The following is a 27,119-nucleotide window of genomic DNA, read 5'->3' on the forward strand; positions in this document are numbered from 1 at the left end:
CAGTCACTCTATTACATTTTGTTATTTTGCAATCTTATAATGAAATTGTTAAATTCATTCATCAATGGACAATGTCAGCAAGCTAGCTGCTAATGCTGGTTGCTAATGCTACCTACACCCCCCGCCCACTAGTTATTTTGCAATCTTAGAATGAAATCAATAAATTCATTCATCAATGAGCAATGCCAGTAAGCTAGCTGCTAATGTTAATTCTAACTGCTTATGCTAATGCTATGAAATGAAAACATTTCGGCGATTCTGTTCACATCAGCCATTGTAGCTTTCGGCAAGTTGTAGAGTGACTCGATGAAAATAATTTTGTCCATCGTTTAGGGGTTTTAGCATAGACTGTATATAAAAGTTGGATAATGGACCAAACTGACGCTTTGGTACGCTGAATTGAATTGCGCGTCTTCATTCAGTGGAACAATAACACACGAAAAGCGTTAACAGCGTTTTTAGGCAGCATCGGCTAATGAAGAACTAGCTCACAAACGTCAACATACATTTGCATTTAGCTCAAGTAGGACAACGAAATTAGGCGATACCTCCTAAACTGGATTTTTTTCATTATATGCTACAACGTGAACAACTGCGGAAGAATGAAACTTGCACGAACCGTATAACATATGAATCAATTACACCATGTATAGCCTATACATATTGTATAACAGTATATACAGGGAGTGCCTAAAAAGCTGTGAATCAGCTGTGAAAGATAATGTAATCAATAAAACTCCAGGTGATCAGTGTGTCTTGTAATTATGAAAATCGAGTCTTCGTGTCTAGATATAGTGATTTCAATGTGTGATAGTAATGTAAAGTTACGTTTTAAATATTTTGAATAAACTGTTACTTTGCTTATACAAGCTTGTAAGCTCCTCGATAGTCTCAAAACTAACGCTAGAGGGCGCTAACGCTCTTCCCCTCTCTTTTTTAATCCGCCCCCTCCCCCCACGGGTTGACTTAGGTCTTTGCCTATTGGCTTGTGTTATTTTTTTGGGCTACGCCTTCGTGAAGACGTTCTATTCCCCCATTGGTTATTTTGTACGTTCGTCATCAGTGCGTCAAACAGAAAAAATTAAGATTGGTTTCACGGGCAAACTGTCAGGAGTAAAGGAAGCGAGCTGATGGCAGCGACAGAAGCCCTCCAGCTACACTGTGAGTTCATGATTAAATGTCTCTCTCAAGTAATGGAAATACCGCTGACACACGTCCAGTCTTAAGCGTTAACACGAATAACAGCACAGATATTTGGTATTTATTTCAAATGCAGGCCCTGTAAGACCTGTCTACATAGCCGGGATACCAGTTAGCTGAATGCTAACTGTGGCTAACACCAGCTAAATGTGTTTTATACTGGCAAAATTAACGGGCGCTAACGGTAATTTCCTCGCCAAATAACGAAGTAGGGCCGACGAGATTCGTTTTACATGTAATATCACCATTAAATTGTCTTATTATTGTGATTCACGCTTATATACTGTATCTGCGTCTTTGTATTTTGACACCCCTTTGCTATATTCTTGCACATAACGATAACGTACCTGCAACTGCAAAGTAACAATGTAACGTAAATAATAAACATTAGTCTAAGGTGGAGGTCATCGTTAACCCTGGTTGCTGCATTAACATCCTGCCTTGTAAATTAAAATCCTACACTTAAACCTGTCAGGCCCACTTCCAATAGGAAAATCACGTGCTGCTATAACGTTAGTGTTTTTCTCCAGGTAGTTCGCACCAATTTATTCGTGCTGTTGAGGTGTGTTGCTTTGAGATCATCCAAGCGAAATTATATTATCTGGACACACTACATAATAAACACACACACTAACACACACACACACACACACACACACACACACACACACACACACACACATATATACATATATATATATATACACATATATTTATATACGTTACTGTATAAATGTTTTAGCCAGTGTAAGTAAAGGGAGACGCTTTCAAAAATAAAAGCATGAATAGTTTTTATTTATCTGTTAATTTAGTTCAAAGGTACTTGGCAGGCAGGTTGTTCCAGCATCTTGGAAAACTGCCACAGTTCTTCTGTGGATTTAGGTTGTCTCAGTGTCTTCCGTCTCTTCGTGTAATCTCAGACTGACTCCATGATGTTGAGATCAGGGCCCTGTGGGGGCCAGACCATCTGTTGCAGGACTCCCTGTTCTTCCATCTCGGAAGATAGTTCTTTATGGGACCTATCAGACAGCTTTCTGATTGTATTGTGTGATGGATAAGAACCTTAAGGGAACATGTTTTATAGACAATCAATTAATTAATAATTGCATTTAAAACAAATTTTAATAATCAGTCAATTAATAAATAAAAAGTCACCATTAGTTGCAACCTTGAACATAGTTATTTTATGATATTTTGAATTTTACTGGTCATTTAAAGGCATTAGAGTATACCTGAGTGATATAGATGCTGTTTTCTAATAGCCTCCTGCATTCTGCAAGTAATAGAAATATTGAATTCTTTATTCAGTCTGCTTATTCTCTAAAACGAGTCAAATGCGAAGATGCAATTGAGAAATTATTGCTATCAGCCTTTAAATTGAAGAAATGAGAGCATGCACGTTACTATAGGCATGTGGCATCTAGAAATCAAGATCTTGCAATAAATTAACGTCCATACACACACTTCAATCTGCAAGTCTATTTAGGTGGCCTTACTGTTGGGTGAAAAGTATTTGAAACTTAATGTCATCTATAAACTTTGACTGCACAATGCTGTGACACCCATGAATGAGATGATGAATAGTTTTATTGAAACAAGTTCTGGCACAGATTCATGCTCCACTGGATAAGATCCTAGTTGGGTGCTCTGCAGCTTCTGAGCCTGCCCCAGCAAGGAGTCCTGAGTCATTGAGTTCAAGGTGGGGTAGAGGTGGGAGAAAGTGGAAAGAGGTGCAATAGAGAGCTAGAATCACAGGCAGTAATTACATGGATGAAACTAAGTGTGAGAGAAGAGGCTGGACTTCAGTGAAATGTAGCCTTTATCTGTCTCATCGTTGAACTTCAGTAAACTTCCACTTGTAAATTGGAGTTTGGCTTTAGAGCTGTAAAAATTAGTCGATTAATTGATCAACAGAGAGTGGATCTGCAATTTATTTTGATATTCAATGAATCATTTTTAAGCTTTGCAAATGTAAGATTTGTTGCCCTTCTCTCTTTTTATACAGTTGAAATTGTCAAATCATACGGTTTTGTACTGTTTGTTGGACAACACAAAACATCACCTTCTGCTTTAGAAAACATTGATGGATGTTTTTTTTTTTACTATTCTCTGACATTTTATAGACAAAACAATCAATCGATCAATCTAGGAAATACTCAGCAGATAAATTAATAATGAAAGGAACTGTTAGCTGCAGCCCTAATTGGTTTTCATGTCGTCTAATCATGTGAACGGTTACAGTTTCCTCTTGACAAAATTCCCCTTTCTTTTAGGTTTATTAAAACCCTCCCAGGGTTGGTTCAAGGTCAAAATATGATATGTTTTTTTTTTGCTGCTTAAAAGTTAGCATAATGGAGATGCAGGGTTTTCACTCTACAACAGGCTTGTGTAGCATGAAACTGTAGAATGTTTACTGTTGTTAAATGTTAGTCACTTAAACCCCCAAAGTCCTATAAAAAGGGAGAGGACATGACCTCAGAGTCCACAGTGGGAGCTATGGGCCTGTTTGTATCCTGAGTAAGCAGGTGTAATAGAAGAGATTAACTGTTATGCTCAAGCTCTGAAACACTAATCCACTTAGGCATGGAAAGAGTTTGTTTTGAATGAACCGAGCCCCAAAATGGGAGTTAGAATTTGAGTTTCTGTACCAGGCAGCAGGTAAACATAAAAAATAAACCTGAACAGCCACAGACTTGACCCAAATGAACCCCTGTTTTCCTATTTCCATTGCCATAAATGTTGTTTAGGGCATCAAGGTGTGATACTCTAGTAATAACTATATTTAAATGGAAAGATGACATCATCACAAATACAGTTATCAAAAACAACTGTTACTGTCTCCTACGTATCCCCTTTCATCCGTTTAATGACACTTTCCAAAGAATATTTAATTAGTGAAAGACAGCATAGGGCCTAACCATTGCTGCAGCTACACAAATAATTAATTTGAATGAATTTAAGTTCATCTTTTTAGGAAAGGGCTCTAATTGATGATTATTTTAATCGAATAATGTGTTGAATATATTCTTGATGAATTGTTTATCTATAAAATGTCAAAAAACAGAAACATGCCCATCATTTCCTAGCTCAAGCTGACATCTTCAGTTCGCTTGTTTTGTCAGACCAACAGTCCAAAGCCCAAAGACATTCAGTTTTTAGGTCATGGGGACTTAAAATAAACAACCAAATGTGTAGAGGGAACTTGGTCTTATTTGTGTTTCCTCAGCTTGAGATCCCCAAAGGCTTTGGACAGTTATGAGTTTGTTTATTATCTTATTTGGACCCCATCTAGGCTGCTGATGCTAATAACAATATTTTCCACTGTAAATAGTCAGTCTTGACCCTTGAGTGACTGTTCCTGATGGTGAAGTGTTTGTTGTTCAGATGGGTGTCTTGTAGCATGCTAGAGAGCAATAAGTAGTTGTTGTTTGCCTACAGTATGACTTGTTCGCTGCCTGTCATGTCTCCATGACTGAGTAGTGTTTAGTGGTGATGGAAATGCAGAGCAGAGCTGATGCCCCTGCTGCTGCAGCACCAGACTGCGGCGTCAGGGTTAAATGTGTAACAGTAGAGTAAGTGCTGGAGGTAATTATTGCTCAAGCACAAGGCCATTTCTGCTTAAAGTGACTGTGTATTGGCTGACATTTGCAGGGCTGAACATGGTGTTCTTTTTTTACTGTGCAGGTGAAAGACCAAAAATTACCCACACAGGTTGACATAATGAGACTGTATTGGAAAGAAACCATTCGGCCACCCTTGAACAAAGATCAATTGAGATTAAATTAGTGATTCTCTGTATTGATTTTAATTCTGTCTGGATTAATTTCTCATCTCCTTCTCGCAAAACAATTGGATGCCAAGGATTCATACAGAGTTGTATTTCTCTTTCATTGCTTTATCTTTTTCAGGAGTGCAACTAAGGATTATTTTCATACCGATTAATCTTATGATTTTTTTTCTTTTTTGATTAATTAGATTTTTTTCATGCATGAAATGTCAGAAAATGCTGTGATGTCTGACAAAGAAAAGCATCAAATGTCACATTTGAGAGGCTTGAACCAGCAGAAAGTTGACAATAATTGAGAATATTTCTGGACCTGCCAGGTGCAGCCTGAGTCTAACTAACATTATCCAAAACAGAAGCATCTTAAGATGATAAATAGTGTTCGCAAAGCATAATATTTCAAGGAAGTATTTGTATTCACAATCAATTAGTCTGTTTGTATGGCTTTCAGGGGTTTCTTTTTTTTTTTTTTTTGAAGATATTGCATTAAGCCCTTGTCAACGGTCTGGTAAAATACACCAGCATATATAATTTCTTTTCCACATATCCCAAGTTCCAAAATTAAACAATGAGGAGTACACAGTATGTTTTATGATATGGCCGTTGTGCAAAACTGTGACACTAACTTTTCTTATGGGGGAATGCAAATGAATAATACAAAACATGAAGCAAGACTGCATAAATAATAGTGAATGTTTTGTCTCTCTTGTAGGACTGTAGGACTCTTGCATACAAATGGAGGAAAGGGCTGTCATCGGATAATTGGAGCTTCAGCTTCCAATTTGCTGAAGGCTCATCAGAAACCCAAGCAGGTCATATGAGATGTGAATTTGGTGAATGAAGAATGAGGAACTTGAGTAACAACGTTATTGCAGAGGATTGACCAGCATCATCATTTCACACGTATCCTCTTCTGTTTGAGCCCCACTCATTCCGTCTAATCCTGCTCGTTTGCCTCACACACACCTTCATCTACCGGGTCTGCTGTCCAGCCCAGGCAGAGTGGACCTGTCCCGTTTCCCAGGCCTCGTGCCCTTCCATCGGCGGCCCGCTCCGGCGGTGTGTTGGTGTACGATGGCGCGGTGGGACGCTGAGGGCTGCCGCGGGGGACTGTGATGTCAGAGCCCAACAGCCCGGGCGAGAGCCGGCGTGGCGCTCCCAGATTCTTCGTGGGCTGCGAGGACGATGAGAGCGAGGTCCTGGAGGACAGCATGAGGACAGACATGGAGCTGTATGAGGACGATGAAGACACAGACTCGGTGGGAGACAATGTCAAAACCTCTTTACGATAATTTGCTCTTCCATGTAGCTATCATGCTAGCAGGAGGAACTTTGGTAGAATATCACATCAAAAGTGTCAGATTATAATAGTGAATGATATCATGCAGATGAATCAGTTAACACCGGGCACCCCTGCAGCCATGGTGACTTCACTTGTTGAGTGAAATGATGAAAATGTCTATGAACAACCTGAAAAGAATCCTCAAACACACCATTGTTTTCTTAAAAGAGCTCAACGGATAAGGTTAGTGTCTGTTGTGCTTTTGACCAAGACCAGATCATTTACATGCACTTCAGTAACTGGGTTACTCAGAGAAACCAGGTGATAAAATGCTTTGAAGTAACCTGATTATTGTAAATCAGTATATAAAGTCAACAGGTCAGAGCTCTGATTGCTCACCTTCCCCCAACTTTATTGTGTTGGATTCAGTTTTACTTGTATTTTAGATAAAATTATTTTAGATACAATGATGGATCACAACATGTAGTCACCTCCTCCTTTGTCCTGCTGCTCTACTCTAGAGGTATATTTTTATGCCTCTGCACTGGTGACAGCCAGGACCAGAGGCATTATGTTTTTGGGTTGTTTGTCTGTACGCCCATCCCATTCTTGTGAACATGATATTTCAGTAACTCCTTGATGGAATTTCTTGTAGTTTTACACAAAATACACTTGGACTCAAGGATGAACTGATTAGATTTTGGTGATCAAAGGTCAAGGTCATGGTGACTATAAGTATAAAATGATGAAGTCATAACATTTTATATCCAAAAGGTCAAAGGTCAACTTCACTGTGATATCACAATGTTCTGCAAAACACTTCTGGCCATTATTCTTGTAACTCAGGAAGAGGAGCTTGTGAACATATTTCCTGCAACTTGGCTGGTTGGTGAAGGGATACAACCATGAGGTGGTAATTATTTGTTTTTGTCAATTGATAATGTGTGCTGCTGGTACAAGAAAATCAGTGACGGTACCTTACTGGATGTATGTTTGTGGACAGTTTAGCCATTTTTATGTTCAGTTCTCCAGTATGAGCACATGTATGAACACAGCTACCATTGTTTGTATTTCTTCTAACCGCAGACAGATCTTTTAAAGTGTTGCTCTCCTTCCCCTCTTCAGCCCCCGGAGCGACAGATCATGGTGGGGATCTGCTGCATGATGAAGAAGTCCAAGTCCAAGCCAATGACCCAGATCCTGGAGAGGCTGTGCAGGTTTGAGTACATCACTGTGGTCATCTTCCCAGAGGACGTCATCCTCAATGAGCCTGTAGACAAATGGCCTCTGTGTGACTGCCTCATCTCCTTCCACTCCAAAGGTAAAACACACAGATACATACATGCACACAGACAAAATGACAATACACTCACAGTGCTTTTTGTGTTTTTCCATTTGTTAAGTATGAAGTCAGTTTAATATGTTCCCGACAGAAATGCACAGATGAATGTTACTCATTCTGTTTATAGCTTGTCTGATCATGTGGGCTTCTTATCAGCCGCCTGACCATTTACACACTAAATGGAGTGCCTGTCTTGTAATACAATGCCAGCATTATGTGTCGAATAGTTTTATTCTGTCTGCCTCTGTGAGTCTGTCTGAAGTGTTTGTGTTTTTTCTAACAATGTCTCACTAGGCATAACTCTGAACCTGAATTCCCCAACAGCTATGAGTCATGTGCTTTACTTATTGAAATGTTTCTCTGCATGTAAACCAGGCTTCCCGCTGGATAAGGCAGTGAGCTATGCTAAACTCAGAAACCCTCTGCTTATCAATGACCTGAACATGCAGTACTACATACAGGACAGGTAATCTGAAATACCTTAACTCTATATTCCAGTATCCATTGAAATTATGCATGCAAAGCAAAGTGAGGCTTGAGAATACACAAATCATAGTTTACTTATTGATATGTTTGTTATTTTATTTTCTAACAGGAGAGAGGTGTATCGCATCCTGCAGGAGGAGGGGATTGATCTACCACGCTATGCTGTGCTAAACCGTGACCCAGATAAACCAGATGGTCAGTCTGCTATTGATAATGAAAAGTCGCTTCTTATTGATGTATCTTTGTACTTTCCTACACTTTCCTAACTTGACATGGGGAAAAGACAATACCATGCAGACTACATTCACTCCACACAAACAGCCCAAGAGCCCCTGTCCATGCAGCATCCATTCATTTAAGAGTGCATTGGTTTTATTTCAGCTTGTGGATAAATATAGTATCAAATGTGAAGCAGTTGCAAGTGTCCCATACTTAAGTGCTGTGATATGATGGGTCTGGCATTTAAATGCTGTTTTTACACAGTGACGTAGCAACAGTCCCTGAACTGATGAGCGATCAGATGTTTTACATCTCTAATGACTGTTTTTCAAATGACCAATGAACTTCACATGGTTCAGAGTGCAGAGCTGCTTCACAGGGCTCAAGAATAAACACTGAGGGGTCAAACATTGTCTCTAAATTACCAGTGGTACTGAAAAGGGCTTCCTGGCAAACACAAACATTTTCTGTGTGTGTGTTTCTCAGAGTGTAACCTGGTGGAAGGAGAGGACCATGTGGAGGTGAACGGAGAGATATTCCAGAAGCCTTTTGTTGAGAAGCCTGTCTGTGCTGAGGACCACAATGTCTACATCTACTACCCCACCTCTGCTGGTGGTGGCAGTCAGCGTCTCTTCAGAAAGGTCCTTCCTTTTACCCTTATAGCTTCTTTCTTCAGTCTATAATTCCTGACCATAACACTTCTCCAACTGCAAGTTAGTATGGCAGCTAATTACAAAACTTTTCAAACTTCAATATGAACTGCAAAATGTTTAAATTGTTCTTTCAACACCAGCGAACTGTTGCCACAACAACCACTGTCAGACCATAATAACGATTATACTAATTCTTAGTTGTATATCCTTTCATCCCAGTTTAGGATTTTGACTCATTAACTTTGATCTGAATTTACTTTTAGGCTCAAGCCCCTCTGTTCTCTATCAAAGTGCCCTTGTGTGTCTGAAGTAAAAGCACTCATGTTATATTTGGAAAGTGTTACAGCCCCAAGGCTGTTCTGACATTTTGAATGTGCACTTTCCTTTAATCTGTTTAGTAATAATGGCAACTACTAATCAACTCAAATGACTAAAACAAACCTGCATCACTTAATCGCTTCTTCTTGTGACTCTTATGAGTCTATTGATGTGCCAGAGGAAGAACATTATAATAAATCTGGCTCACTGTTGTCAAACATAGAGCTGCAACCTTTAACTCAGACTGTGATGGTGTTTTCCCTCTATGACTTGTGTAGATTGGGAGTCGGAGCAGCGTGTACTCTCCAGAAAGCAGTGTGAGGAAGACGGGCTCTTACATCTATGAAGAGTTCATGCCAACAGATGGAACCGATGTTAAGGTAGAGAATTGATTAATTGATTATTATGAAGGAAACTGCTGTGACTCATTTCTGAAATGGAATATGAGACACTTGAAAGGGAGATAATGAATTAATGTGGTTATGAAAGTGAAGGTCCTATTCGTTTTACCCATAGACAGTGTTATGCGCTTCTGGAGCCAGCTGTCCGAATGATTAACAACTCTTTCATAGAAAGACAAAGTTACAAGCTTGTGTACATAAACTTGGGGGGGTGTTTCTATGACTGCCATGATGCATTTCATCAAGAAACATCCAATCACTGAGCTTAGAATTTTATTAAGTGCAGTTCTAATATCACCTATTCAAGGTACGTTTTGAATGAATTCAGCAACCATGGCAACAATATTTTGTTCTCCACTGCACCGATGAAGTATTTTGAATTTTGTACTGCTCTGACTGGCCTCTTCTCCCTGGTCCTCGAGGTTCTTGAGTGTGGTAGTATTTAGAGCATTACACCATGATGAACATGTTGAAACAAAGTTCAAAAAATAAAACCAGTGGCCATGACACAAACCTATATGGTTGTAATTGTATCTCAGAGTCCTGTGTTTCGATGTCAAGTAACATTGAGGATATGGTTGAAAGAAATGTTTGATATGGTAATGTAGTCAGTGCGACCTTCAGGATCAACGTTTAAAATGAGAGTGATTGAGAGGATGTCTGATGGCCTCAGGTGTACACTGTGGGGCCGGACTATGCTCATGCTGAGGCCCGGAAGTCCCCAGCTCTGGACGGGAAGGTGGAAAGAGACAGCGAGGGCAAGGAGGTCCGCTACCCTGTCATGCTTTCAGCCATGGAGAAACTGGTGGCCCGTAAAGTTTGCTTAGCATTCAAGGTAAATCTGCTTTTCTACTACTTAACTTATTCTTCCATTGTGGACTGATACTGTTGCACATCGTCTCCACATCACTGACAGAAATGTGTCCTCCTCTCCTCTCAATGCAGCAAACTGTCTGTGGCTTCGACCTTCTCCGAGCCAATGGACACTCTTATGTGTGTGATGTCAACGGTTTCAGTTTCGTGAAGAACTCAATGAAGTACTATGATGACTGTGCCAAGATCCTCGGGTACCATCTTCAGTTCTTGTCATTCCTTGTCCACTGGACTATTTTCTCTGGAGCTTGAATGTTGAATGCTTGAATGTTTGTCTCTTCATGGCTCCTCAGGAACATCGTGATGCGTGAGCTGGCTCCTCAGTTTCAGATTCCTTGGTCCATCCCTACTGAGGCAGAGGACATCCCCATTGTTCCCACCACTTCAGGGACCATGTGAGTCATTGCAGTAGAAAGTGAAAGACCAAAAAACAATTCATCAAGATGTTTGTAATCAAGGTCCATGCGTTTTGTCAAGAAACAAACCTAACAAGGGAACTGTTTCTCCTCAAACTTACACTTCAGGATGGAGCTGCGCTGTGTCATTGCTGTCATCCGACATGGAGACAGAACACCTAAACAGAAGATGAAGATGGAAGTTCGCAACCCCATGTATGCTGTCACTGTATTATTGCCCTCCTTTATACTATGACAGATAAAAGGCTTTTTATTAAATTGAAATTATTCTTCGTTTCATCCAGGTTCTTTGATCTGTTTGAAAAATATGGAGGATACAAAACAGGGAAACTAAAGCTGAAGAAGCCAAAACAACTCCAGGTAACAATAAGTCCGACATAGGAATAGTTATGTTTGTTTTAGATTGTAACTCGCATGCCTCCCAGTCTGTGTGTGATTAACTTTGTGTGAACACCTGTAACGTCTCTGACAGCTTGTTGCTCTGAACCTCAACAGGAGGTGCTGGACATCACACGGCAGTTGTTAGCAGAACTAGGACAACACAATGACTGCGAGATAGAGGAGAAGAAATCCAAACTGGAGCAGCTGAAGACTGTTCTGGAAATGTAAGTGGTGAGGGAACTGGGTCACTTTATTAGCCATTAATTCGCCATTTAATATCCAGCTAATTAATTTCTGGGTCATCTTAGCAGGTAGTTTCAAACCACGATTCAAAAATGAATTACAGATTTTTAATTTTCATAATGGTGGTTAAACAAATGTTGAAACCAAACTATAACTCCAGTGTGTGCTTAAGTTTACTCTAAAAAATATTATTATTAACTATTATTAAAATATTATTAGCTGGGTAAATGATATACACTTAGGACACTCTCAGAAACTCAGTGTTCTCCTTGATTTCTAAAAAATGGTCTGCACAGTGTTTGTATTTGGCCTCGTCCTATGCTAATGAAAAACAAGTTTTTAAAAGGTCACCATCTGACATACAAAACTGTAAGAGCGTCTGGTTTGTTGTGGCTGCAGTGCACACTGTAACTGTAAACAGCCTCTACACAGAGAAGTTAAAGCCATTGTCTTTCTCAAACCATTTTTATACCCAGACACTGTAACAGCATCATGTGTGTCTGAGGAATTTCATGCACAACTTCAGTCATGTGTTCTTAAAAACACCTCACTGCTGAATATGACAGATCATTGTATTTTGATGCACATGTTGGTTCTGTTTTTACTTTAATCAAAACCATAAATGTTAGCAGTCATCATAGACGGGTAATGGCAGGCACGTATTAACTTGACGGAGGTAGAAGAAGGCATACAACCATGTTTATTCATAAAGAGCTTTATTTTTTAATGATTCCAAATATGTTTTATTTTATAATGCTAATAAAGGTATGGCCACTTCTCGGGGATCAACAGAAAAGTGCAACTAACTTACCTGCCCCATGGGCAGCCCAAAACCTCCAGTGAGGAAGAAGACACACGTAAGGAGGGCCCATCTCTGCTGCTGGTGCTGAAGTGGGGGGGGGAGCTGACTCCTGCTGGCAGAGTGCAAGCTGAGGAGCTGGGAAGGGCCTTCCGCTGTATGTACCCTGGAGGACAAGGTGAGACACAAAGTGTTTTATTGCTGAAACAATGTGATGTAGTATTTGATTCCTCATGCTGCCACCTGCCCTGCTAGGATCATATTGGTATTAATTTACAGAGATGCGACAGTCTGTTAGTTTGTCTGTGGACATATTTTGTCAAAGTGATATCATCAGAACTGCAAGAGACGGTCATGAAATTTCACAGGTGTGTAGTTGAGATCAAAATGAAGGTAGCGTTCGAAGATGGGTGTCGTCTGACCCCTGAGTGCTCAGTAAAAATGTAATGTTGTATTAATTATAGAGTAATCATGGGTCAGAACGTCAACATGTTTACAGGCAACGTGGCCAGCGTGACCCAATTGCGAGATGGTCTTTAGTTTTGTCTTAAACAGGTATAATGGACAAGCACCCAGCTGGTAATGGAGAAATGAACTTGTTGAGAGATCTGTGAACAGTTGAAGTATCAGCAACACATACATTGGAAAGTGTTAAGCAGAGAAACATCCACATATACAAACCACCATTCTCACTCCTTACTAAGAGGCTCTAGCCTCATATTTAAGAGACTTTGAATTGCTTATTTTGCCACCACACTGAACAGCCACTCATCCACATAAGGTCAGAGTGAGAGGCGAGAGGAGGGACATGAAAAGTGGGTCAAAAAGACCATTATACTGGGTGTTTTGGGTTTCAGTGGAAGGTCCCCATAAATGAATATCGTATTTATGGTTAAAGGCTAAAGTTTCAATTTAATGTGTAAAATCTGTTATTATACTGTGACTACTGTAATAAAATGATTTCTGTTATTTTCTATTCTAAGATTACTTTCTATTTTAAATTCTTTGCTGCCCAAATACACTTAGTCTCTATCTCTCTGTCTCTCTTTCTCTTCTTCTTCTCTGCTGTTCTCATTATGTACTTGCGTTAGCTAACCCCCTTATTAACTTGTATAAACAAGCTAATCTGGTTTAACTCAGTGGGTTACTTCTAGGACAGTAGGTGTGCACATATCATAGATCAAAGAAGTGACTCTGAACAAAGTAAATAAGGTATGGCGTGACAAATTGAACCACAGCTACAAAGAAAATGGGAACAAAGCCAAGGGAATATGAGGATTTAAAAGTTATAAAGATGCATTCATCTTTTAACACAAGGATTTTTGAGGCTCTTTACCAGAGAACATGAGACGTTACAATGGAGACATAAACAAAGAAATTCTGGACCAGGAAAGAGACACTCTGTTATAAGGCAAGGCAAACAATCTCAGGATATTTCAGATGCATCACAGAGTGGCAGCTGGGGTACAAAGTGTTCAGCCAGTTGTAGTGTGAAGTCGATGCCAGCATGAGTTTCATAAAAGATCAGATCCCCAGTTAGAGTTAGTGAATACGGATACGTTGGTGACATCATGTCCAAAACTGTGTGTATTACTCACAAAATGTCCTTTTGTCTAGCTACACCCAATGAACTTCATTTTTGCTGCAGGTTTATGGTGAACTTTTGAGCAGCAGGGTGGGTGTCTGTTCATGCACTGATATTGTTGTTGGTTCTGTCTTATAGGAGACTATGCTGGATTTCCAGGCTGTGGGTTACTGCGGTTACACAGCACCTACAGACATGACCTGAAGATATACGCGTCTGATGAAGGCAGGGTGCAGATGACAGCTGCAGCTTTCGCAAAGGTGCACTGCCCAGAGAGTAGGGTTTGAAGCTGAAACTAAAGCCTGTTTTTCAACCTCGTTATGCAACTGTTTGATTCTAAGAGCTCCATATAAACTTAAAGTGATAGAATGTGACTTTGTCAATACATTTTTAGTTTGTTGCTCTCAGATCACAGTTAGTCAAGGTCTGTTATTTTGTGTCCTTCATCCTATAAAACTCACTCATGTTAGTCGTCATTTGTAAGATTTCAATGTATTGGTCACACTGTTGACTTTGCATCAAAAATGTTGCACAGTTTACCACAAATGCATGTGTGTCTATGTGAGCAGGGTTTGCTGGCTCTGGAGGGCGAGCTGACACCCATCCTGGTGCAGATGGTGAAGAGTGCCAACATGAACGGGCTGCTGGACAACGACAGCGACTCGCTGAGCAGCTGCCAGCACCGTGTCAAGGCCAGGCTCCACGAGATTCTGCAGAAGGACAGGGACTTCACTGACGAGGACTACGATAGGGTGATTAGCTAAATGTGTTTACCACTGAGCCTCAACAGTTTTATGTTCTGTGAGGGCCTGGTGGAAGGAGGAGGACAACATTGAGAAGCACTTTTGTAAATCAGTAGACCTTTGGGCACCTTCTCTGCACACGTGAAGTCTTGCATCATGTGTCATGACCTGTTTGGTAGCTGGTTTTTCAAGAGTCTGGCTGCGAACCGTTGGATCAGTGCAATTATTTACAGACTGCAGCTGAGAGATCAGTCTGTAGTTAATGGTGAGGGATTGAGATTAGCTTTTTTTAATGAGTAATTAAGGTTTTACCTGGGACACTGCAAGAAATAAGAACATACCAGCCTGATAGATGATAAAAACTAATTTCTCTTGATAACTATATTTGGTTCAAATCCCCAGCTGACTGCAGTAACTCTAGCTACATTGACTGTGCTTTTGAGGCCCTCATCCCTTAACTGCATAAGTGGAGCTGCTCACAGTGCAATAAGTCCTGTCTTGTGGTTATACTTAGCTGCATACGCGTTTGTTTGCATGTACAGAATTTAACCACAAGAGCTGCTCCTCCCTAACTGGCTTTAAATAGTAATCTATTCTCACTTGTCTACTCAACCTATGAAATTAAACAATGTGTTTTTTTTTTTTTCAAAATGTTTCCCACAGACTTGGATGATGATATGTAGAGACAGGTGGTAACTTCTCAACCAGGGTACCTAATTGTCTGCCCACATGTCCTTTTGATCATTCAGAGGATTACTAACCTGTCGTAGTGAAAGCAGAAGGGATTTTATTTCTTGAGCTAACAGTTTTCACATTAATTATGTGTCTTCATTTTGCTGCCACAGTCACACAGATTTGTGCAGTTTAGCAGCCTGGGGCTTTTGGGGTCTTTGAAATGTGAAAGTAGTCAGAATTAATTTGTTATACCTAACTGGCCTTCTTTATGTAAGTGCTTTGTCATTTTTCCTTTTTCTTTGTGTGACAGCTGGCCCCGACCTCTAGTGCCTCTCTGGTGAATTCAATGAAGATAGTCCAGAACCCAGTGGCCACATGTGACCAGGTCTATGCCCTCATCCAGAGCCTCACCTCACAGATCCGCAAAAGAATGGAGGACCCCAAGTCAGCTGGTGAGCAAACTCCTCTGTCAGCCCAAGAAGGATGTCAAGGCTTTAAGCTTTTTATTTTTGGTACACCACATTTTCACTGTGAGCTCATTGCAATGACAAACAATCCAAAATTACTGGATTGATTGTCATGATATTTGATACAGACAATCATACCCACCTCAGGATGAATTGTAACTTTGATGATCCTCTGACTTTTCATCTGGCGCCAATGTCAGGTCAAAACTTTTTAAATGTCTGCAAAACTAAATACCTTCCCATCAGCCTCAGCTGTACTGTGTGTTGGGTGCTAATAAACAGTTTCTGCAACACCAATGCTGACATTAGCATTTAGCTCAAAGCAACAAAATTACTGGAACAAATTTCTATCAAAATCAAATCACCTTTGATTGATCTTAAACTGTTCTTAAACTCTCTGTCTCCTCCTCAGATCTGCAGCTATACCACAGTGAGACACTGGAGCTGATGCTGCAGCGCTGGTCCAAACTTGAGAGAGACTTCCGCATGAAGAACGGCCGTTACGACATCAGTAAAATACCTGACATTTATGATTGTGTGAAGTATGATGTCATCCACAATGCTACTCTAGGCCTGGAGGACACACTGGAGCTGTTCAGACTGTCTCGAGCTTTGGCTGACATCGTCATCCCACAGGTGAGAGAGAGGAGGATGAAATGGAGGGCAGAGAAGGACAGGGGTGTGACCTCTGGATTGCTGCAAAGAAGCATTTTCTTGAGCTTTTGTGTTTTTGTTTTTCTATAACAAAGAGTTTAGATAACCAGGGCGCACAGTTATCAAATTTAAAACAGGTGCTTAATTTAATTCAGGACAAAAAAACGAATTTTATTTTAAAACTATTCACATATAAAAGGCAAAAAACAAAACATGCATTAAAGTGCAAAACATCATAAAATGTTTGCAAATGTCACCTAATTTTATATTTAATAATAACTGTGTGATTTTGTCATAGATTCACCTTGTGAATAAAACTTCTTTAAAACAATTAACAGTTTCCATTTTCTGTGAAACAAAACATTAATGTCAGAGGTATTACCAATTCAGCAGTTGTGGAGCATTTTTGATCAATTTTGTGTGTGTTTGCAGGAATACGGCATAAATAAAGTGGAGAAATTGGACATAGCATACGCCTACTGCCTCCCACTGGTCAGAAAGATTCAGCTTGACCTGCAGAGGACCCATGAGGACGAGTCTGTCAACAAACTACATCCTCTGTGAGTCTGGGATTCAGAGTTCCAAGAGTACATTTGATTTACTACAAGGCCGTCTGCATAGAAAGACATGATGCAAAGTGTGTGGGGAATATTTTGAAGCAAATTTAAAATTTTGAAACTGATTTTTACACAAATGGCATGTTCACAGGTACTCTCGTGGAGTGATGTCTCCAGGGCGCCATGTCAGGACACGTTTATATTTCACCAGTGAGAGTCACGTCCACTCACTGCTCAGCATTTTCCGCTATGGAGGCTTGCTCGATGTAAGGAACCAAACATCAGTCCTATAGAACTTTGAATGTTTCCGAGATAGGGGTAAAAGTTGAAGCTGATGTTGTGTGTGTGTGTGTGTGTGTGTGTGTGTGTGTGTGTGTGTGTGTGTGTGTGTGTGTGTGTGTGTGTGTGTGTGTGTGTGTGTGTGTGTGTGTGTGTGTGTGAGAGACAGGAGGAGAAGGACCAGCAGTGGAAGCGTGCCATGGATTACCTCAGTGCCGTCTCTGAGCTCAACTACATGACTCAGATTGTCATCATGCTGTATGAGGACAACAATAAGGTAGTGTTTCTTGTTTATTTGTTTAGTTTTTTTGTCATTTACAGCCACATGTGCTACATGACATTGTATCATCCAGGTATTACCTGTCTGTCTGACCGTTTACCTGTGTGTAAATACATTTGTTGTTTTTGAAGTATAAACTTGACAACAAGAGGACTCATTCATTGGTGTGTAAATTAGAGGTTCAATGAAGGAAAAATAACCATATAATATAACCTTCATTCTGGCTTAACAAGTTCCCTCTGTAGGGATAATCTTATTGTTTTTAATTACATGCTGAATACATGTGCCTGTTATTAGTATTGAACTTCAATCCTTTTGTGATTTACTTTTGTTTAAGCAGAATCTCAACGATTGAGAGCAGATTTATTTTCCAGAGTTTGAAATATTGAAAAATATATCATTCATTTCAATAAATTTGTAAAATATTTCTAAGATTATATTTTTGTATTATAATTATGGGGTATTGTTGATTGATAAGAGGAAATAATAAATTTTGCATAAGGTTGCAACATAACAAACTGTTAAAGTCATGCACTGTCAGTGTCATGTTGAAGATGGTATAGAAAATTTTCAAAATAATATCTTTAACACCTGCTGTTGTCCTCCCTGAAGGACCTGACCTCTGAGGAACGCTTCCACGTGGAGCTTCACTTCAGCCCGGGGGTCAAAGGCGTCGAGGAGGAGGAGAATGCACCTACCGGCTTTGGTTTCCGGCCTGCTTCTGCAGAGGTGGCACGACAGGTATAACCACATCCAAACATTTTCACAGTGTCATCGTTCTGCAGATGGCAGCATGAATATTCTCTCTTTCTGTTCTCATTCAGAACGGGCAGAAACAGCCCGACCCCGGCAGCCTGGAGGACCTCTCACGTGATGAGACGGACCGTGCTGTGCCATTGTCTGAGCCAATCACTATTCAGAGGAGGTCCCCGCTCATACGCAATCATAAGACTGGATCAATGGAGGTGAGAGTCAGAGTAATACACCTAATCTTGTTTCTGAAATCAGTTACAGCATTGTCCATTACAATACTTTAATAATACTACTGTTTAGCAAATAACCTGAACAGAGACAGTGTATTTTTTCAGTTGCTTATATAATCGGTGTATTTTACAACCTAGATCCTCTCCTCTGTGGTTTTGGCCTCTCCTGTTTTCCAAGGTCATATTTCACTCAGCAAACTAGCAGCCATCAGTGGAGGCTGGTTTATGATATCAAATACGCTCAAGTTTCCCTGCTGCCACTGTTTGACTCGTGTGTCTGTGTGTGTGTGTGTGTGTTTGTGCGCGTGTGTGTGTGTCTACCAGGTCCTGTCGGAGACATCTTCTTCCAAAGTAGGCAGTTATCGCCTGTTCTCGTTCTGCTCACGTCAGTCCCCAGAGATGAAACAAAGTGGATTAGGTAGGTGTCATAATGCCCTGTTGCCGTGGCAACTGTGTGTATAGATGACAGTGTGAAATGGCTCAGAGTGGGAAGGATGGGTGCAGATTTCATTAGATGACTTTTGATCTGGGAGGACATCATCAATGGAATTGATACACCATGAGGACTGTTTGCAGAGTACTGGGAAATGCATGCAGGCAGCTGGTCTTTACATCGTTTCTTCAGACAAAGATGTAAATGTTTCAGTTCATGTATTTGCTTGTTTTTTAAGAAATATAGTTTAAAATGGTGGCTACATTTTATGCCTGTTTTGGGACCTAAATCAGTCTTCAGAAACATTTTACTTAAAATTTGTTCAGTTTTGAGTGGATGTAATTCAGAATCTCTGTATAGGAGATGAGCGCAATGTTTTTAAAATGGTCTCCACAGTGGTTGTTTTTAATAAAGTAAATCAACTGTGAGATTTTTTTTCAGTTCCTGAGCTAAATGAGATGAAAATCGTGAAATATTTGTGTCATTGTTCAGATACTCTACTGAGGCTTTAAATTCTGTTCAGAGTTGAAGTGTTAACCTTGATGCAGGTCCACACAGATTAACATTTCCACTGCCTCCTCTTTCCATCGCAGTAAGCCTCAATCCTTTCCCCCTTCAGCGTAAGCCTGATGGAGTGACTGAGTCTGCAGCTGTTAAGCCCTGATCTAGTGGCTGTAAAAAGAAAAATCCACCCCAAGTTGCACATCTCTGTCAGTTTTGTTTGCTCTCGTGGGATGATTACAGTGGCGAAGTGTCAGCGGTCTAAAACATCAGAGATAGACATCAGGTTTTGGCGTCAGTCCCTCAGAATGAAAGTGCATCATTATTGACTTTGAAGCCGCCATTTTGCCTTCAACGGTCATACTTGAAGAAAGTCATCAGAGAAAAGTCTCCAAGAGTGATTGCATTTTGTTACTTTTTCCTGTGACTGTTTTCTCTCTCTGTGCTTCTCCTGTGCGCTCTGTGTTTGGACACATTATGTTGAAAAGTAAGATCAAAGGGAAGAGGAAGAGGGGAAGTGGATACTTAATACACTGAATGTGTCACATATTGATGAGAAAAACTGTGAAACCATTTCAGGGCGGATTTTTCCTTATAGACCCAAAGCCTGACACAGTGGTTAAACTTTAAAAACGTTCTCCAGCCTGCTGTGGGGAGTGTAGGGAGAGAGAGAGGTGTGAAGTGCATGGTCTCTTCTGGGTCTGTCTGTCTCTTTTTCTGTTTTTCTCTCTTTCTCAGTTTCTGTCTGGTCAGTTGTTTGAGTAACAGCATGTTATGTAGTGGTGACTAACCCCCCCGCCCCCCCTCGCAGGCTCTCAGTGCGCCGGGCTCTTCAGCACCACTGTCCTAGGTGGGTCTTCTAGCGCCCCTAACCTGCAGGACTACGCACGCGCACACCGCAAAAAATTCTCCACCGGCAGTCTGTCCTACAAAGACGGTACGTGTTTGAGACCGCGCTCCTTCACAAACCTGCACAGGGCAACAGCAGATCAGTGTCTTGCACATCTCCTCAGTCCTAAAATATAAACTACTGTTAGCTTGACATGATGAGCAGAGCCCTGTGGGGAAACTCAGCACCTGAAAATAAGAAGTAGAAATATGCACTGATATGTTTAGTATGAAAGTGTTGATAACAGCAGGTAGATGAGGTCCAAAATAGCACCAATAGAACATATTCAGACGAGAGGAATATGTGCTATACAAACATCATGTATGTTCATACATGTATATTATTATAGAAATGTAGCACCATTTTTAAAAAATAATTTCTGTATTTTTAGACTCCATATTCATTCTAGTCACCAAAACCACTGGATTTTTCCATCATTTTTTTCCTCCACACCACTTTGAGTAAAATTGGTGTTTTTTCTTTAGCAGTTTGTGTACATGCTGCCTCATGCCCAGTTAAAACGTCCAAACAGAATATATACCATGTTTAATATCAGTCAGCACTGAGTTTTTTTGACAGTTTGTTAGTAGAAGCTTTATATTTTTTTCATTCTGATCAGCATACCTATGATAGTGTTTTTTTTGAGAGCTGCTGCATGTATGAAGCAACTGTTCATCAGTGCGTGTCCGTTAACTGCCCCTCATTCTTAAAATCATGATCTGCCCATGTTTTTTTTTTTTGTTTGTTTTTTTTGTTGTTGTTTTTTTGCATGGACCGTGGCTGCTCTGACTTCTTATTCAGTCTGTTCAGTCTCCAGTTCTCTCATATTTAGAGAAACTTGATAATCTGATTTAAACAAATTACAACTCAGCAGAAGTCATACAGCTATTTTATATTCACATTCACCACTTTTTTGCACTTTTTAATTTTTATTTTTATTGGGTACATTAGACCTCTGCCGATTTGAGTTGGGAAGCTATGGCTGTAACAAATATTATTCATACCTTTTTTTTTTTTTTTTGAATAATATTTTATGGGGAAAAGAAATAGTAAGTGGTCAATATTGAATTCAGGGCTTAATGACGCATCAAAACATGGCCACCATGCTTGGGCCATGATTGTGTAGCTGAATTTAATGTGTGTCATGTCGTCCAGTAGGTGTCAGTGTGGTATCATACACACTCTTGTCTCCTCTCAGCCTCCATCCTCCTGGTTGTCTCACATCTTGCCCCGCTGTTGGTCTTTGTCATCCATCTTGTTACACCTAATTTTCGAGAATCAAAGGAAGCACTGTAGTCTCGATGCAGTCAGAATGCCCCAGTTGTAATGCCTCAGTGCATGCTCCTCCGACTGTAGTCTTGGTTTCATATTTCATATTCATATTTATTTCCTCCATGCTAAAGCTTCTTAATCCTGGCCAGGTTCACCAGTCGGTGTTTTTCATAGTTCTCTTCGTGCCACAGAACACACCACGAGTCAGAACAGCATTTAACTGTTCAGTGGGCTTTTTGTTAGACTTGAAGACAGAAAAGGAAAGAAAGAATCAGACCTTAATATTGGGCTTATTTTTTTTGGAGGTTTTTGGTTTGTCCTCTTCACCTCCTCAGTTAAAATCATTTCATCTCACTTTGTCATCAGAAGATGTTCCATCTATGTGTTGGCCCACAGTCACCTTCAAACATCTTCAAACGCTCAGATAGCTCAGATTTTTAAACCACCCATTTGTATAGAAGCTGTTGGTTGATCTTTCAACAACTGCGTCCACATTAGCAAAGAATAGGGAAATGATAAAACATGATATACAAGTTACTGTGGCTCATAGTAACACTAGTGAATTTTTTTTTTTTTTATTTCCTCAGAGTTGTTGTCTATGCCGGCAGTAAAACGATTTTCTGTGTCGTTTGCAAAGCATCCGACTAATGGTACGTCTGCTTCTTTCAAGTATTTTTCCACTTCACCTCCCTTTGTCTTGCATGTCTTCAAACTTTTGTTTTTTGACCTTGGATTTTTTTTCACATGGCCCTCCAGCATTCCAGGTTTCCGTTATTTTTTTTCTAATGGTTTTAATTTTTTTTGTGTACCCATACGCTTTGGATTCTTACTTTTCTAACACTACCTGACATTCTCTTTCTAACCAGGGTTCCCACTGGTCATTAAATTTGTGAAATATCGAGTAATTTGGAGACAGGGAATGTCAGTAAATTTTACAAATCCCTCATAGTAGTGAAGCACAGAAGATAGCCATCTTTACACAGCTTATAGCTGACAGGAAAAACACAAGACATCAGCATGGAATTATTTCCAATTTGAAGTGCTTTTGTGTCTTTTACACCTCGGGAATATTAATTGTCAACATTTCATAGACATTCTATGCAAAACTTACATTGACCGTTGCCACTGTGATACATTGCATAGTATTGCTTAGTGTTCAGCAGTTCATTAATGTCCAGTTTAGATCAGAGACTCAGCACTGGTTTACTTGCGTTTGTATTTCCTGCAGTTGGTAGGATGATGACACAAGCCTAGCGTCAATGAGGAAGTTTACATGCACTTAAAGTGGCTCTCGAAGATTTCAGTCCTGGTTGATTTGCCGATACCTGTAGTTACTGGTGGTAACAGCAAATGCTTAATACTACAGGTCATATAATTGAGGGGCAGCAGAATAAACTATTGTCATTTTAATAAAGAAGTTGGTCAATAATCAGCCTTTTTCCATCATTCTGTGACGTGATTTTATGCTGAAGACAGCATGAGTCTGCAAACAGCAGGTACATTGAGAGGAGTTGGTTACCTGGCTGAGAAGTTGGTGTGCAGCCTGTCGCCTGCAGCTCTTCATCAAACAGATCACTGTGGCTCCTTCCCCTTCTATTACTCCCTGCAATATTTCCAACTGATCTGCTGTCAGAAACATGAAAATGACATGTCATTTGTATCTTGTTTTGTAGACAAATTTTTTTTAAGTATGATAGTAGTTAAGTGCTAAGCTAAATGCTTTTAATGTGAAGCTGCAGCATTAGGAAATATTCATTTTGCATTTAGCAGCAACTTAATACAGCATTTCTTTTCTGGGAATGTCGCCACAGACACCCAGTTAATAATACTGCAAATATATAAATATTGCAATACTTACCTCATTGGGTGATAGATCGTGTCTTAACAGACGTTTATTTAAATGAAAATCTTCGAGATTGCCACTTTAAGTGTTCAGGTTACATTTAGCTTTCTGCTGTAGTCTGATTTCTTGAATATCATGTAAATGATAAACCTTGTTTCTCAGCTGCAGTGGGGGATTAGAGAAACCCAATTTCTCCAGGGGGAAGCCGACTTCTGTGTCGGGTATATGTGTGACCCAACCTCCACTTTTATCAGAAGACACTGATTACAGTTTAACTAACTCACTTGGTAGTTAATAATATTCAACATTTGTCTGACTGAACATTGAAGAAATCCCTGTTCTGGTCCCATAGAGGCGATTTGGGTCAGTAATCAAGTCATGACTCTGGGCTTTGCGTCTCCTTGTAATGTTTATGCAGAATAGGTGTTTCTGGCACAGCCAGAACTTTTTCCAAGGTGCATGGAGAAGGGCAATGGTGTTGAGACGTCAAAACACTTGTAGTCTAAAGAAGAACTTTATTCTGAGACCAATGCTTTTTGGCTTTTGGCCTCTGCTTTAATGGTGGTGTTTTTCTGTTTAAAGTCAGATATCAGATAACGGTACAGGGCCAGTTGAAAACTCATTTGTCAAGGTCAACATCAAAGATTTTTCAAAAACCCTGATTTATTACAGGGGTGCTTTAATTAACTGTTGCACTTCCAAAAAGTTTGGAGACTTGGAAAAGACAAAGGCGGTTCAGAAGTGAAGCAGCAGAGCCTGAGAGATCCTGCTGCTTAATCCATCAAGCTGCAAAGACACTGGATCCTACATAACTCTGTAGTGTCTCTTTGTTACATTACAAGATTATACAATTGTTTTCACAGTCTGAGTAATCCTCCCTGTGTCACATATACCTCACTGTCTCTTTTTGGAGCGGGATAGCAAACAGATTCATCATTCCCTTTTTAAACCTTTAAAGTTTCATCCCTCCCTCAGTGTTGTTGTGGTCAAAAAAACGCAGAACAAGGTAAAGAGTCTTATAATGGATCCGTGTACTGAGCCAAGGGTGGGAACCCTGTTTAACATCCTGCATACAGTTTGTAAATTGGTCACCATCACCCAATAATTCAGTTTTTTTTTTTCTTTTTCCAGTGGATAGATGTGTGTGCGCGTGTGTCCGCGTGTGTGCGCGTGTGCATGTGTTCAAAGTAATTACCTAAAGCACACACCTGTTGCCATCATTGTAGAGGATGTGAATTGAGCTCATTGTTAAAACGCCACCAACAGCACATGAATGTTTAACCCTTCTCCTGTTTCCTCTGACTTCATGACTCTCCCTCGGTCATGTTCACCTGTAATTACTATTATTTTGTTTTTATATGGGCTGCCTTTTGTTATGTGGAGTACTGTTACATCACAGCTGACTGAACCAGGATCAGCTCGTACTGACAAACTTGGGAAGGGTTAAAGCATTGCTCATCCCATCTCCTGTGTCTGTCATGAAAGAAACATCGGTCAGTTTTGTTTTAAATCATAAGCGCACACACATGCTTTTTCAATGTTGTCAGTGCTGTTGTTCAGTGTGTTCAAGATTTGAAAAGGGGAAAATATTCAATTATTAATGATGAAGTATAATGACTGTTTGCGGCCACAAGTGAATGTCCCTACTTTGCTATTTTTTTATTTATTTTTTTTTGAGACGAATAGACATTGAGGCGTGATTGTAGCAGCATGCGTTACGTTTCTGTCCTTCTACTCTATCTGGTAAAAAAGCAGCCGGTGTAAATGGATTAAGGAGACGAGTAGTGGTCAGTCAGCTTTTGTAAATCTTCTCACATCTTTGCTTTTGGGTTGAAGAGCAAATTTGAATCGTTTCGTGTGCATATGAAGAGATTTGTCTTTTTGGTCTTTTTTTCTTAATCACTGCTGTAAAAGTTGATTCAGCGTTCACCAGGTGTTTTGGTGGCAAGTTTCTATGAGAGTCGATCTATCAGCCACAGCTGTGAGGTGTGCGTGCGGCAGTCAGATTTCACTCAGTACACGTTTAGAAAATTCAAATTACCCCACAAGATGAACACTTCCTGTTAAGATGATACCATGAACTTCCACACTATATTGGTATGTTTTTGTCTTACATATATCATCCACCACAGGAACACAAGATGACACATCCACCATAGCAGTGGCTCCACCTCTCTGGTGCACTGCGACAGGTACGACGGCCCCCATTGATTCAGTTTTGTGTTGCACCAAATGTCCAGCTGCAGCTTTGTGTAAACAGCGTTATACGTTGACATCAGTGGTCCAGATTGTTAGTGAATGTGGACACAAGATTTATCTGCACATGATTTAACTGCTTCTGCTGTGTTTCTGTGGAGAGGTGGCTGCGAGACTGTTCTTAATTTTGGGTTATACTGCTTCCTGTAAATGTCCTGTACCACACTTGCTCCTTTGTGAGTTGTCATTATGAATTGGATCAATGTTATTTTGGATAGTTTATGGATTGTTAAAGAAATGTTGAGATACTGCAGAGGAGCAACATGATGTTTTTTTGTGTTCTGAGCTTTGCTGAAGTGCGAGATGATTTCTCACCACAGAAAGTTGCTTGAGATGATTTGCCGCTTTTTCTGATCTTTGGCTGTTTGGCAGCCAGGATTAGCTGTTGGCTGCCTCTTTCATTTCCAACAATGAACGACCTTCATACACACACACACACACACACACACACACACACACACACTACACTTCTCCTCCCTCCTCTTTCCTCTTTGCTGTATCCTTCCCTTTTTCTCCAAGCTCTCCTCTGTATCATACTTCAGTCCTTCTCTCTATCCCCTCTTGCTAGCTTATATCCTATCATTTCATGTCTTTTGTACTGCTCCTCTTCCTCCTCTTCCTCCTCCACTGCGCTGTCCTTCCTTGCTCTCCCTCTTCTTCCTCAGAGCCCTTGGAGGAGCACCATGTGGCCCAGTTGTTGAGGCGTTTCTCCACCGACCTCAGCCTGGGCCGCCACCTCTCTCTGGACGGGGCGCTGGCCCACCACCTCCACCAGTGCTCCTACCACCTCCGCCTCTTCCGAAACTGGCTCATCTCCGGCCAGGACCCCCTAGAGTACCTCTACGGTCAGCCCCTGGCCCCGCCCTCCATACCCCCAGCCTCACGCCCTGTCCAACCACTGCTCACGGTTTAGTTGGGACTGTGCTTGTTCTGTGGTTGACTCTCATGCTTTGCCTCTTGATGTCTCTGCATGCTTGCCTGTCTCTGTGGTTATGCAGATTGCAAGCTAGAGTCGTGTGAGCTGTTTGGGATTTTTGGGACATTTATGCAGCTATAAGCAACTTTTATCCTTCCCCTCTGCAGTATCAGTTGCTTTTCCGCCCTTTAATCTGTAAACTCTGAGTCTGTAATTCAATTTTTTTTCTTTTGAAGGATCATAGATTCTTGGAACTTATGAAATATATCAAAGTAGAGCTGTAACTAATTATTAGTCCTTACATACAATAATTATCGTGTAATCTCTTATTTCCTCAACGAATTGTTTGGTTGGTAAAATGACAGAAGATAAGTAAAAATCACAGTGAC

General features: G+C 40.4%; 1 protein-coding gene across 7 annotated transcripts in view; it reads left to right on the plus strand.

Annotated features, from left to right (window-relative positions):
* The first annotated feature begins 1,068 nt into the window (after nucleotides 1-1,068).
* The window catches only part of ppip5k1a (diphosphoinositol pentakisphosphate kinase 1a), a 31,116-nt gene continuing 5,065 nt past the window's right edge, over nucleotides 1,069-27,119 (plus strand). Inside the window, exons 1-28 of one of the 7 annotated variants that reach the window (XM_023408395.2) lie at nucleotides 1,069-1,161; nucleotides 5,697-6,243; nucleotides 7,392-7,587; nucleotides 7,984-8,074; nucleotides 8,204-8,289; nucleotides 8,800-8,954; nucleotides 9,563-9,664; nucleotides 10,359-10,520; nucleotides 10,631-10,752; nucleotides 10,852-10,953; nucleotides 11,083-11,169; nucleotides 11,259-11,334; nucleotides 11,470-11,579; nucleotides 12,364-12,575; nucleotides 14,121-14,242; nucleotides 14,552-14,734; nucleotides 15,711-15,852; nucleotides 16,280-16,503; nucleotides 16,954-17,081; nucleotides 17,230-17,344; nucleotides 17,527-17,634; nucleotides 18,250-18,378; nucleotides 18,462-18,602; nucleotides 18,945-19,038; nucleotides 20,366-20,491; nucleotides 22,303-22,365; nucleotides 25,691-25,750; nucleotides 26,480-26,659. In XM_023408395.2, coding sequence (XP_023264163.1) covers nucleotides 6,100-6,243; nucleotides 7,392-7,587; nucleotides 7,984-8,074; nucleotides 8,204-8,289; nucleotides 8,800-8,954; nucleotides 9,563-9,664; nucleotides 10,359-10,520; nucleotides 10,631-10,752; nucleotides 10,852-10,953; nucleotides 11,083-11,169; nucleotides 11,259-11,334; nucleotides 11,470-11,579; nucleotides 12,364-12,575; nucleotides 14,121-14,242; nucleotides 14,552-14,734; nucleotides 15,711-15,852; nucleotides 16,280-16,503; nucleotides 16,954-17,081; nucleotides 17,230-17,344; nucleotides 17,527-17,634; nucleotides 18,250-18,378; nucleotides 18,462-18,602; nucleotides 18,945-19,038; nucleotides 20,366-20,491; nucleotides 22,303-22,365; nucleotides 25,691-25,750; nucleotides 26,480-26,659 — 3,460 coding nt within the window. In that variant the 5' untranslated portion in view covers nucleotides 1,069-1,161; nucleotides 5,697-6,099. The remainder of the gene's footprint in view (nucleotides 1,162-5,696; nucleotides 6,244-7,391; nucleotides 7,588-7,983; nucleotides 8,075-8,203; nucleotides 8,290-8,799; nucleotides 8,955-9,562; nucleotides 9,665-10,358; nucleotides 10,521-10,630; nucleotides 10,753-10,851; nucleotides 10,954-11,082; nucleotides 11,170-11,258; nucleotides 11,335-11,469; nucleotides 11,580-12,363; nucleotides 12,576-14,120; nucleotides 14,243-14,551; nucleotides 14,735-15,710; nucleotides 15,853-16,279; nucleotides 16,504-16,953; nucleotides 17,082-17,229; nucleotides 17,345-17,526; nucleotides 17,635-18,249; nucleotides 18,379-18,461; nucleotides 18,603-18,944; nucleotides 19,039-20,365; nucleotides 20,492-22,302; nucleotides 22,366-25,690; nucleotides 25,751-26,479; nucleotides 26,660-27,119) is intronic. The other 6 variants (XM_023408396.2, XM_023408400.2, XM_023408398.2 and 3 more) reach the window with 6 other exon arrangements.

Source organism: Seriola lalandi, unplaced genomic scaffold, assembly GCF_002814215.2.
Source record: "Seriola lalandi dorsalis isolate HSWRI2012SDOR001 ecotype SW California unplaced genomic scaffold, Sedor1 jcf7180002054361, whole genome shotgun sequence".
Lineage (NCBI taxonomy): Eukaryota > Metazoa > Chordata > Actinopteri > Carangiformes > Carangidae > Seriola > Seriola lalandi.